Genomic DNA, 13,734 nt, shown 5'->3' with positions numbered 1-13,734 from the left:
AGTGTCCACTGTTTGGGCAGGGCTTGGGTGATGGCCTAGGCATGGGGGCAGTTCTTTGCCTAGTGGTCAGTATTACCACATGCAAAGCAAGATGTAGATGGAATCCCTTGCTGCCCTTCTTTGGAGATAGCCTCAGTTGCTGCTATAACTTTGGAGATAGCCTCAGTTGCTGCTATAACTTTGGAGATAGCCTCAGTTGCTGCTATAACTTTGGAGATAGCCTCAGTTGCTGCTACCAGAAGCTGCTGTTTTTGTCTATCAGGGTGTAAGGTCCCAAGAAATCCCATTTAGACAAAAGTCAGCATTCGTCAGAGACACATGGTTCTTCTATTAACGTATGCCTGTGGTGCCTATTAGCATATCAAGGTCTATGCTAGGCTCTAGGGTTGCAGACTCATCGTGGCTGGCATACTCCACCTCCTACCCTAAACGGCTCCAGCCCCTGAACTTCACTGCCTCCCTGCTCTTTCCTATATAGCGCAGCCATTTTGGCTGTGTGCTCTCTCAGTTCTGGTCTTAGCTCCCCTCCTTGACCTCTGACCTCTCTTCGTCTGTTTGCCCTCTCTCCTCTTTCCTCTCTTGCTCTCCTCACCTCCTCTCATGGCCTGGTCTATTCTGCTGGCATGTTCAGTCTGGACTTTTTCGGATGCTTCCGTACACATACAACAGAAAGTGCTAGAATAACAGTGTTCATGTTTACATACATGCAGATTTATGCAAAGCCTGGGAATGCTGTCATTTGGCATCCTCTCGAAAAAAATCTTTTGAACTTGGTAATTTTCAAAGTTCAAAGTAATACCAAGAGATACAACAATGAAAACCTAGTACCACTCATTAACCACCTAGATATTTATTTCTTTAAATGAAAACTAATCTAATTCTGTGAGGTGTAGATGTGTTGCAGAGTAAGTTGAGAGTGTAGCTGTCTAGGTCCCTAGGGTGTGAGTTTCTATGCCTCTCTTATTTGTCTGTACAGGGTATTTGATGGCAAGACAGATCATTGTTCAGCATGGCTGCTGAATGGTTCCTGCTCAAGGCTGGTTGGTAGTAGGCGAAGAAGAAACCTGTAAAAATGGAGGAGAAATGGAAGGGAGTCTGCTCATGATTGTCTTGGTGCAAAAACAAAGTTTCGATACTCAGTATGCCCCTCCCTGGTAACATATCAGCTGATTTATCTGGCAAGATGCCTGGGATTTTCCCAAGCAGGTACCACCACTGTTCCAGTCTGCAGGAACAGAAAATGTTGATTGTGCAGAATATTTGTGGAAGCCTATGGGTTTCCCCTTTGGTAAAAATGTTTCCTGGGAGGTCTAGACTTTATTTTGGTATGGGTTTCATATCTCTCTGTCACTTAAAGATTCCCATGACCTTGCTGCTGGGCTGAAAACATCACTTGTTTGTACAGCTCAGCATGGAGTTCTGGAGACACTGGATGTAGTCAGGTTCTGGGCATTGGCCAAGATCTAGACAGAGTAGAAGAATCTAAGCAGGGCAGAAAAATGATTAACAAAGATTCCAATTTGTATGTGAACATGCTAGAATGAATGCGGTTTAACATTGCACATATAGCAAGAGGCTAAGTTAGGCTTATTTCAAGAAGAAATTATATTCTCTTGATTTTCCTGAGACTCCAGAAAGCTCCATGCAGTTTTCCCCAGCGTCATCATTTGCTTAGGACGTTGTCCTTGCCTCCTCTGCTTCTCATTGAAGATGTGTCCAGCCCCCTCATTTCATTCCTACCGAATATGAGAGACTATAGGCAATATGAGAGCATACTAGTGAGCAAAACAGGCAGAATATATTTTAATTTTTATAATATTAAATTTAATTTATTATTTTTATTCTGTATGCAGATGTTCATATGCTACAGCATGTATGTGGAGGTCAGAGAACAACTTGTGGGAGTCAATTCTCTTCTTACATTATTTGGGTCTTAGAGTCAAACTTAGATGACCAGGCTTGATGGCAGGAACTTTTACGCATTTAATCACCTCGCTGGTCCAAAATATGTGTATTTTAATAGGACATTTTAGAGTTCTACTACCTTCTTCCTCTTAGACAGTTGGCTTTGTAACTTGTTAGACTGTTGATTAAAAAGTTGGAGTAGAGAAAATGGAAGCAGAAATACAAATTTTATGGCTTATCCCATGTATGCTTGTGTGTGCCACCTTCTTGGAAGCCTCCATTAAATGCAATGGTGACATTAGAAACCTGCTTACTGGTTGCTTTATTTAAATGACATTTGTCTATTTCATTTGAGTACAGACACATGCCACGGTGCTCCTGTGGAGGCCAAAAGAGCTTGAGGGAGTTGGTTCTCTTCCTCCACCATGTGGGTTCCAGGGATAGAATTCAGGGCACCAGGTTTGGTGCTTTCATCCACTGAGCCACCTTGCCAGCCCACTGACGACAAGGACTTAAACGATGAAGCCAAGAAGAGTGAGGCGTTCGCACTTTGCACACCTCCTTTCATGGTGTGTCAAGGAGACAGACTCAGCTAGCTTATTCATGAATATGCCTAAAGGCAAGCTTTCTATGAGCATTAACAAAGTCTGGGTGTTCAGAGCCTGGCAGCAGACAGAGACACAGATGTCAAATGGGGGTAGTCTTTAGAACAGCTGGGATGGTAACTGCTTGGTTGTTTTTAAATGGGTGGGAAAGGGGGAGGACACAAGCTTACACAATAAGACAGTTGTCTATGAAAAAGCTATGTCACCTGACTTGAATTTTCAAGACACATTTTCAACCTATCAAGACCATATATTTTGTAAGTTAGGAATATTGCCACCAGGTGGCAGTAGCATGCAGGATTACTTTGTATGTGTGTGTGGGGGCGGGGGTAGGGAATGAGAAAAAAATATTGCTAAACATATCCATAAAAATGAAATCAGGAATTGGAAGAGGCGAGTCCTGTCTCAAAATGGAGGTAAAACCCACCATCTTGTGGCCCCAGCCTGACTCTGGTTGTTGCTGCCTCTGCAAGGAATGTGGGGTGGGGAGGACCGTGATCTGAAGAAACCAGAATGGTTGAGGAAGCTGTTTATTATTGGTAGTCTGAGCTTTGGAACCACAGGTGATAGCCTAAGAGAACATTTTGAGAAATGGGGCACACTTACAGACTGTGTGGTAACGAGAGACCCCCAAACAAAAGGCTTTGTGACCTCTTCTTGTGTTGAAGAGGTGAATACTGCAATGTGTGTTTGACCACACCAGGTTGATGGGCGTGTGGTGTAACACAAGAGCCGTTTCTAGAGAGGATTCTGTAAAGCCTGGTGCCCCTTTAACAGGGAAGAAAATTTTTGTTGGTGGTATTAAAGAAGATACAGAAGAAGATAATCTGAGAGACTGCTTCAAAAAGTATGGCAAGATTGAAACCTTAGAAGTTATGGGAGACTGGCTGAGTGGACAAAAGAGAGAATGTGTTTTTGTAATTTTGATGATTGTGACACAGCTGATAAAACTGTTGTTCAGAAATACCACACTATTAACGAGCAAAACTAAAGTAGAAAAGGCCCTTTCTAAACAAGAGATGCAGTCTGCTGGATCACAGAGAGGTCGTGGAGGAAACTTTGGAGGTGGTGGAGGTAATTTTGGTCGTGGAGGAAACTTTGGTGGAAGAGTAGGCAATGGTGGTGGAGATGGTGGATATAATAGATTTGGAGGTGATGGTGGCAACAATGGTGTAGTCATGGTTATGGTAGTAGAGGAGGATGTGGTGGTGGTGGACCAGGATGTGGAAACCAAGTGTTAGATATGATGGTGGTGGTGGAGGATATGATGGTTACAATGAAAGAGGAAATTTTGGTGGAGGTAACTATGGTGGTTGTGGGAACTATAACGACTTAGTGGACAACAGCAATCAAATTATGGACCCATGAAGGGGGCGGTTTGGGTGGAAGAAGCTCAGGCAGTGCCCAAAGTGCTGGCTGTGGTAGACGTGATAGATCTGATAGCAGAAGGTTTTAAAAACAGCAGAAAAGGGCTACAGTTTGTAGCAGAAGAGAGCGAGGGGGAAGTTGTCAGGACAGCTGAAGGCTGCTTTGAGACAGTCATCCCAGCTGCTTTAGAGGGACCGTAAAAGTCTGTCTTAGAACGATGATCCATAGCCGGAAAAATTATGCAGCTTAAACAGGAAATCCTTCTTGCTCAGGACTGTCGTAGCCACAGTTTGCAAAAAGTGAGCTATCCATTCATGCAATGTGGTCAATTAGATGTACACACCTCAGGTCTTTTGTCTGTTGCCACTTTTCCTGTTCATTACATTAGGTATATCACCATGTAAATTGTAACAGTGGTACCAGCAATAAAAATAAGGAGTTTTTAACCTTTCAATATTGCTGTAGTTCAGTTTTTCAACATTTTTAGTTCAGAAACTTTAACAAAATGCAGTTTTGATGGTGTTTCCTTGTGAGTTAACAAGTTAAGGTCATTGTTAATTACTCCTTTGTGTGAATTTTGCCTAAGTTAATTGTAAAGAAACATACTGGCTTGTGATTTAAGGGGAATCTATTCTCCCCATTTCCAAAACCATAATGAATGGGTCTGATATTTAGAAAGAAAAGATATTTGCATGTTTGTAATGTGTATTTTAGAAAAATTAGGATTGGGTAATAAAAATTAGCATATTGTGAATTTAATAGCATTACAATTACCTTCAAATGAACAAAAGATCTGGCTTTTGTGGATTTTATTTCAAAATGTAATCATGATTTTAGTGTGTTATATTTATAGAGTCTTCGCTATGTTGTGATCATCTCCAATTCCATGTTTACCTTGAACACATTGAAACTACTGCCCATACTTTGGGATATAAACTGTTTATACTGCCCTCTACTTAAGTTCTGGAAAAGGATGGTGGGTTTATTTCATCTCCCAGTTTAACATTCTTTATTTTTCATACAGGACCACTAAGTTTGCTGTGTAGGTAGCTGTTTGTTCTGTTTTTCAGATTTAAAGTCCCAAAGCCCATTGATGCAGTCACTTTTCTGGGTTTAGTTCCATGCCCCCCCAAACTTTCAGAGCAGAAAAGTCACTTGTTTGAACCCCTAACTGGCTGGTGTGCTTTCCTGTTTGTACCCAGACAATTTGCTGGATGATGAAACAAAGTATTGTTAAGGTGCCATTGTCCAAAGCAAAGCAGCAGAAAATGTAGCACAATTGCTTAGTGTGAGCACCTCACTTTCCAAAGATCTGAGTTCAGATTTGGATAGTCCTGATTGATTAAATCTCCAAGGAACACACAGTTATTATTTGTATAATTTCATTCTAAAACATGTTGGTGTGAAATACAATTTGTTCAGAGACCCTGGCTGAGAAGAATTTTATCTATCAAGACATTGAAAAATGTCTACTGTCGTGCCAGCTAATACTTAGCAATTTCATTCAAGCCCTAAGTTTGTGCCCTACCTGCTGTTTCTTTCTTTGTCAGTTGACTGTTCAATTCAAAATTTTACTTCGTTTTTGAAATATAAGCAAAACAGGCAATAAAAGGGGGATGGGGTGTGCTAGTGTTTGAATATGCTTTCTTTTTGTTCTAATTCTGTGCCTCTGTGTGCCTCTGTGTATTATCAATATTTGGATTCATGCAGCACTAGCACTGAACTTTGATCATTACAAATAATGAAGGCTTCCAGAAAATACTCACAAATACTCACAAATCAAATGTAGCAGACAACAACAACAAAAATGAAATAAAATTGTGTCCCTCAGTACCATTAAAGGTAACATCATCACACACTCTTAAGCAAAGAGTTGGGCTTACTGGGCTGTGATCAGAGTTCTGAGTTCAGACAAATGACACATGAAATGCCACTGCTGCCTTTTATTAGCTGTGATCCTGGGGGAGCTACATTACCCATTACCCTAATATGGGTATTGCCATAATCATGCATCATACGTTCCTGGTATGAATTTGTTGTTAAGTAAGTGAGAGTTGTGGGTAGAAGCATACCCTCAGTGGCTCTATTTCCCTTAAAAATCTTTCTAAAAAGAAATGCCAGACTTTGGGGGGCTTGAGCATAACATTTCCAACATGATCCTTCAATCTGAGGATAAGGAAAGGGAGTAAGACAAACTCTATCTGGGAATGGTTGGCATAGCAAGTGAATGGTACCACTACCTGCTTCTTGCCTTCAGAGCATGTTACAGCTCTGTGTGGTCACTGTTGTATGACTGCTCTGATGCATTAGAATATTGAATTGATTTGCTTTTGTCTCCATTACCTTTGGTTTTTTCTTCCTTAGGAGGACTTTGCTATCAGTAGCTTCTGGCCCGTGCTGTTCCCCATTTGTAGTTTAATTTTCCTTGCATGCAAACTCTGTGCCCAGGCTAAGTCTTGATCTGTCTTGTGTGTGTGTGTGTGTATGTGTGTGTGTGTGCCTGCACGCACGCTCATGCATACATGTGTGTTCGTTCATACATGCATGCATGCGTGTACCCACTGTGATGAGGACATAGAAATACACATATGTGTGGATATGAGTGCTCTAGAGAATGCTCATGTCATTTATCTGTGATTTGAAGTTAGAGATGGTGTGAAGTTAGAGACAGTTCAAAACTAAGCCACATTCCTTATGGCCATATCAATACAACCAAAATACAAAAACCTGAGACGAGAACTCAAGAAAGCAAGATGGGTTGGCCACTGTTGGCCAGGGTGCCAGACTAGGCCTTTCATGCTATATAGCATCCTCTGCTGGGAGATCAAGGGGGAATCTCAGAGGGGAACAAGAGGGAGTGGGGTGGGGGCTTAGGCCCTTTGGGTTTCCCATTCTCTGGAGCTCCTCAGCTTCATTTTTGCCTTCTCTTAATCTGTGATCAACTGCAGCGACATACAGAGCCTGTCCACTATCACACTGTCATCAGGCCCAGCTCTCTCTCTTTCCCTGCCTATCTGTTCAATACACATACTCACTCCCTTTGATCGGGTTGACCTAAGCAGCAGTTCTTTGTTCCAGCTTATACTTTGGCAGCTGGTGGAACCACTAGGGCTTGGACTAGTGTTGAATAAGAAGTCTGAGCCCAGTATGAGTGTCATGGAAGATAGAGTGATTACTACATGTTCGGGGTTGAGGCTATTAACCTGACCTTCCCCAGTGTACCATCCCTGTGGATTATGGGAGACATTTTCCTCAAGAAATATTATTCTAGGACATCCCAACAATAAGAGGTGGTGGTGGGGCTTTGTCTCTTCTTTCCAGATTAGTCATACTTCTCTTTCTATCTTTCTCTGCAGGGCTGTGGGGTTCCCCTGGTGTTTTTGTGGCCAACAGCAACATTTTAATGGTCTTGAGGCCTTCTGAGCACCAGAATCTTACTTTCTGCAACTAATAAATAGGGAAACTCCAAACATCTTTAATGCTCTTTCCAAAAATCATGCTTGCCTTGATTTTAGTAGTTTATTTTAAGCAAAGCCATGACAATGGCTACTTCAGAGGAGCTGTTGATTAAGCAGTGGGAGAGAGAGCAGGAAAAGCATTTGAAGGTGCACGCTCCACGGAAGTGATGGGCACGGTGTACTTCGTGGTGAGCTCTGGCTTTAGGCCACCGCTTCCTCTAGAACTCTCACCCCTGGCATTGTTTTCTCTTCACACTTAGGAAACAATGTGAACCCAAGCAGCTACTCAAAAAATGACAGAAAAGGACAAGATAAAGATGAAGCAGAACAAAGTCCCAGGCAGCAGATTAGACAGATGCCTGAAGGCCAAATCTCATGAGAAACACCTTCCTTTTTGAGAGGAACCGCCTACTTTTCTTGACTCTAAATGTGGCCTGGCATGTTCACGCCCCTAGTACTCTACTGGTGCTTTCAGCCTGCCTCACATAGTCCCTTTACAGCCCGTGCTCGAAAGCCTATGAGTTTAAAACCTTAATTTTTTAAAAGTTCACTTGTTTTTTTATATTTTTGAAATTATAATAGAATCATACAACTTCCCCTTCCCCTTTCTCCCTTCAAACTCTTCCAATACCCCTTCTCTCTTTCAAATCCATGGCTTCTTAATTTTTAAAATTGTTACATCCATATATGCATATACATATATATTACTAAATATAACCTGCTCAGGCTATATACTGATATGTATGCTGTATATGTTTTCAGGGATGACCATTTGGTGTTGGATAACCAATTGATGTGTTCGTCTTTACAGAAGACTGTTCTTCCCTCTTTCAGAATTCCTTAGTTGCCTGTAGTTCTTTGTGTAGAGTTGGGGCCTTCTGGGCTTTTTCCTATACAGTTTGGTGTATCTATTATTGTTTTCATTATTCAACTCATGTTTAAGCAGTAATGTCGATGAGACTTTATGGATGTATCTTCTGAGATTACTAGGCTAGGGTGAGAGAGAGAGATCCTCTGGCTCTTACAATATTTCTGCCAACTCTTCCACAATGTTACCTTAGCGTAGGGATGTTTTGGAGCCATATCCATTGTGTTGGGACCCACAACTCTGTGTTTTAATTGATTGTGGATTTCTGTAATAGTCTGGACTTTTGCAAAGAGAAATTTTCTTGTTGAGGGGTGATGACTACACTTATCTGTGGGAATAAGGACAAATATAGAACCTTAATGTTAATTTACATAGGAAGGGACTGAGGCTTTGTCAAAGATAAGGTAGCAGCTGTGTGAGTTTCTAAGTCCTCTATTCTATACCATTGGTATATATATGGTCTATATTTTGTGCCAACGGAAAACTTGTCAAGAAATAAATCATAAAATATCCATTCACAATACCCCCAATACCTTGGAATGAAATGAAACAAAGAGGTGTATGATCAATAGAATTAAACTTGATATTTCATCGATGTGGATGATGTTTGACTAATGATGGTACCGTGAGGACTATCTAAATGGGAAGGAATATTTAGAACCTGCTTTACAAGCTTAACTGAGATTGAGACTGGGATTCTGGTGGTACTTTCTGCATGAACAAGCTAGGAGAAACAAACTAGTAAGTAGCATCTCTCCAGGGCTTCTACATCAGCTCCTGCCTTCAGATTTCTGCCCTGACATTTTGGGGGCCTGCTTTGTGACCTAACGTTCCAGCCTCTTTTTGATGATAAGGGGTAAAAGTGTTCTTCTGGCTATTTCTGGCTGAGTGGGGACTGTGTGTGTGTGTGTGTGTGTGTGTGTGTGTGTGTGTGTGTGTGTGTGTGTGTGTGTGTGTAATGTTTATCCAAAGTAGTGAGGTCAAACAGGCTGTCAGAAGCATCTGGCTCACTGAGCATTAGGTCAGCTCATTAACTTTTTTCCTCTGGAAAATATCTTAAGAGACAGAGAGCAGTTGTTACTATGAGAAGGACAGACATCAGAGGGCTGAGGAAGGGCGTGAGCCAGGAGCCCACAGGAGACCTTAGTGAGGGTTCTGCACTGGAGTCAGCTCCTGGGGCTGCTGGATTCTGTGTGCCAGCTCATGTAGGTTTTTAATTCATTCTTCCACCAGGCCTGATTGAGTTACAAAGTAACAGCATTCTCCATTGAGGAAGAGACAAGTGCCTCCTTTTTCAACACATTCAGGGCTCACTGGTTTTGTTGGGCCGCAGAGCCTAGGGTGGTGAGCTGGTTTTGGAATAGTTGTAGGACCAAGGTTGATTCCTGGATGGTATCTGCCAGCTTCGTGGAAATCTTCTGAGACAGATGTATACTGTGGGTAGAAAGTAAAAATAAGGAGCTCAGGTTGAGAAGAAAGAGACCACCCCCCAGAGATAGGCAGTAGGCAGGTGTCTTGTTGACTAATAAGAATACTTATCAGAGAAAGGATCTGGATCCAGTCTCAACTTCCTGAAGCTTGCATGAATGTTTGGAGGTTGATGTGTCTGCACTGGAGAAAAAGCAGCTTGTAAATGTCAGCAAGCAGCTCGAGCAGGCACTTGCCTTTAAGTCACAGCAGAAATGAAGAGAAGCTATCAACACAAACATGCACATTCGTCTGTAATAACATGGTACTTTCCTGGCAGGAAAAAAAATGAAGGGGAAGCAGATCTTGAGGATCAGAAAGATGGTCCCGAGCCGGGCGTTGGTGGCGCACACCTTTAATCCCAGCACTCGGGAGGCAGAGGCAGGCGGATCTCTGTGAGTTCGAGGCCAGGCTGGATCGACAGCCTCCAAAACAGAGAAACCCTGTCTCGTAAAACCAAAAAAAAAAAAAAAAAAAAAAAAAAGAAAGAAAGATGGTCCCGAGCTGAGTGGTGGATTGGCTTTGCTCTTTACAGTCAGACTATATCATGTTGTTCCGAATGTCTTTCTGAAAAAGGGGTTAACCATCACCTGCAGACCTGGAGACCTGAAAACATAAGAGAACTACAATCTCATGGCCTTCAGGACGTTCATACTTGTCTCAAGAGACAGAGGAACAAAGCGGATAGACAGGAGGGAGAGGGAGACTGGCCTTCTATATTTCTTCATCAGGCTGTAGAATTAAGACAGCTGTAGAATGCATTTAAATTAGTAACTCCTCTAGAAATTAGAAAACTTTTTAGGGGAAATGGTTCTGTTTTTTTCTAAGTAAACATTTTACTTCTTTGAGAACTTTTGATCATATTCTTCAATTCTTCCTCCCTTTAACTCCTCCCAGATCTTCCCAGTCTCCACCCTGTTTTGTGTATGGTTCCATTTTTTTTCATTTTATTGAAACTAGCTTTGTTTTTCTTCACATAATGTATGTTGATTACAGTTTCCATCCTTCTATTCCTCCCAGTTCCTCCCAACCTTCCCTCCCATATGGAGTCACTCCCTTTCTGTCTCTCATTAGAAAAAAGGCTTCTAAGGGATAATAATAAAATTAAATATAGTAAGATAAAACTCTGTGAGTTCATATTGAGTTTTGGTCATGTTGATTTAGAGGATCTTGTTCTCTTGGTGTCCTCCTTCCCATTGGGCTCTTACTTCTTTCTGCCTCATTTTCTTTGGGATTCCCTGGTCCCCATGGGTTTGGAAGGAGGGGGTTTGATAGAGACACTCGATTTAGGGCTCAGTGTTTCAAGGTCTCACTTTCTGCATTATGTCTGACTGTGAATCTCAGTATTTGATCACATATGCTCCAGCAGGAAATATCTCTGATCATGGCTGAGCAAGGTTCTGATCTTTGAGTACAGCAGGATGTCATTAGGAGTCATTTTATTGCTAATTTCATTTAGCAGAGCAGTAGTATCTTCTTTTATCCTAAGCCCCTTGGCTATGTAGTCTTTGGCTTTTAGTCACTCAAACAGTGTTGGGTGTGTGTTCCATCTCATAGAGTGGCCTTAAGTCAAATCAGACATTGGTGGTTACTCCCATAAGCTTTGTGCCAACATTGCTCTATCATATTTTTCTGTCAGGACACCATTGCAGAGAAGTTTTAGAGGACCTAGATAGGGGGGCACAGTAAGTGGTAGGGAGGGGCTTAGACAGATATATGGTACTTTTTGATCTGGGAAGTGTGGGGAGGAAGAGTTATCAGATTGTGTCTCTGTTGCTCTTTGGATCTATCAGGTTTTATCCCAATATTTGACTTTCAGAATATGACATTTGAGATGTTTTAATAACAGAAAGCTTTTCATGACAGTGAGACACATATGCTCCTGGCAGCACCAATTTACTTCAAAAAGGGATTACGGGCATCCAAGAATCACCATATGGAGTTTGGTTGCATTGTTGCAAAGTTAGCCACTGGGCAAGAAATAGCCCTTGCCTCAATTGCTGACAGTGTGTTGCACAAATTGGATAAGAAGGACATAAAAGAAGGTGACTGTCAAACTTTGCCAAGACAAGATAAAACAGTCTTTCATAACTATTCTTCACAGAAAAATCTTTCAGATAGGCTAGGCCTGTAGGACAAAGGTGGGTGCCCCAATGTTGCAGAGGAACCTTGGGTGACTGTCTAGGCAGCCAGATGTCTCTGCTATTTCTATAGTGTTGGAAGTTGTTTGCTCTGCACTTTGTTTACTCAGGTATTATTATATACTTCTTGGGTCTCTGATGGAATTGTAGACTAAATAGTTATATCATTTTCTTTGTTATCAAATTCAGAAAAGAAATTTACATAAGAGATGTAAAGTGTATAAGGTTGAGAGACATACAAATTTTAGTTGTTTTATCTAAGGAAAAGTTTTACCATCTAAAAAGATATTTCTATGTTGGTTAAACAAGTTATGATAGAAAGTGAATTAGATACAAAACTTTGAACTCACCAAGATAGGATAGATAATAGAGTATTTTCTCTGAATTTGCCAACTACAAATTAACTGGACATTGTTAATGTAATTCTTAGTTGATAATTGTTTTTATTGTATATAGTTTTATTTTGTTAAAGTTAAAACTTTTCCTTTTTATTTAAACAATACCTGATAGGTTTTCTTATTGTATATAGTTTTACTATGTCAGAGTTAAAATCTTTTCTTTTTATTTAGACAACAAGAGGGAAGTGTTGTGGGATATTTGTTTGCACTAGCACTCCCAGACTGTCAATAAAGTTTACCCAGAATCACAGTGAGGATCCAATGATTGGCTGACTAGAATTAGCCATAGAGGTTTTGGAGAACGGACATAGGGTGGCATAGGAAGTAGTAGGGAGGGGCTTAGAGAGATTTGAGGTCCTTTTTGATCTGCGAAGTCTGGAGAGGCAGGGTTCATTGACTGTTCATCCGTTGCTCTTTGCTCTATTAGGTTTTACTCCAATATCTGACTCCTGAGTTTTACTTACTAATATAACAATAAAAGTAATCGCTTCACACATGGAGGGGAGTAGCTGAGAAGACTCTAGAATATGGGGTCAAATTTGATAGATGACAGGAGCCGGCAGAAACAATGATCCATACATACGTAGGAGAGCAAAATCAGCAGCTTGGTTCGGAGAGGCTGAGTTCCATGGAAGAGAACTTATACATGCCAATCCTTTAGTTTTGGTACCAGATGAATAAAAAAAAGAAATAAAAACAGTGGACATGACTGCTCCTAGGTATGGTGGAGGAGAAAGTTTATTGTAGATAAAAAGGAGAGCATAGCCAGAGGCAGGAGCATCTAGGAGAGTCCAGAATAAATACAACCCTGAACTGGGCTCTATGACAAGAGGGACAAGGAGTGAGGGGAGAGAGGGGAGGAGATAGCCAGATTCAGAGGCCAAGAGTATAAATGATAGGCCAAACAGGGGCAGGTAACCAAAATGGCTGGATTATACAGGTAAGGGGAGCCCAGCCCTGGCTGTCCTCGAATTTACTGTGTAGTCTAGGATGCCTCTGCCTCCCAAGTGTTTGGATTAAAGGTTTGTGCAACATACCTAGCTGCTGTGAATTCTTATTTTACACCCTAAGATGTACTTGTAAGCCTTCACAGACCATTTAAAGAAGAAAGGCACACCCAACCACTTCACCAGCTTGTGGGGTTTCTCTAATACCTCAGCTTAGGTGTGTGTTGACTCCTAGTATACTCTCAATGCTTGTCACCCAGCCTGGCATTAAGCAGGAACTCAGTACATGGGCTAAACAGGTGATGTCATGAGTAATGGGATTGTTTGTGTTCTTTGAGTTTTACGTCAGTCTAGGTAAGAACAGAACCAGGAAATTTCCATCCTATACCAGGGAACTCATAAAGCTTGGAAAAACTCCCAAACGTAAATGTTTTAATCTGAATTTAAATATTTACCATGTTTTGTGGGAAATCAAATCCTATCATTTGTGGGCTAAGATCTATCCAGTGGCAAGGCTAGTAGTAGAACATTCAAGACTGATGCCTGAGAATTGAAGGTAGTGGTCAAGGGATCTCTG

General features: G+C 41.4%; 1 protein-coding gene across 1 annotated transcript; it reads left to right on the top strand.

Annotated features, from left to right (window-relative positions):
* Window positions 1–3,159: 3,159 nt before the first annotated feature.
* On the top strand, window positions 3,160–3,751 carry LOC101822855 (heterogeneous nuclear ribonucleoprotein A3-like). Its single transcript, XM_040751463.1, has one exon. It carries the CDS (start codon window positions 3,218–3,220, stop codon window positions 3,749–3,751), a length of 534 nt encoding a protein of 177 aa, XP_040607397.1. The 5' UTR covers window positions 3,160–3,217.
* The last annotated feature ends 9,983 nt before the right edge of the window (window positions 3,752–13,734 follow it).

Source organism: Mesocricetus auratus, unplaced genomic scaffold, assembly GCF_017639785.1.
Source record: "Mesocricetus auratus isolate SY011 unplaced genomic scaffold, BCM_Maur_2.0 Super-Scaffold_100009, whole genome shotgun sequence".
In the NCBI taxonomy this organism is placed as follows: domain Eukaryota; kingdom Metazoa; phylum Chordata; class Mammalia; order Rodentia; family Cricetidae; genus Mesocricetus; species Mesocricetus auratus.
This window is presented reverse-complemented; position numbering and strand designations above follow the sequence as displayed.

Coding starts and splice junctions, on each gene's coding strand:
- LOC101822855 (XM_040751463.1), top strand. CDS start 3,218: ATGGGCGTGTGGTGTAACACAAGAGCCGTTTCTAGAGAGGATTCTGTA.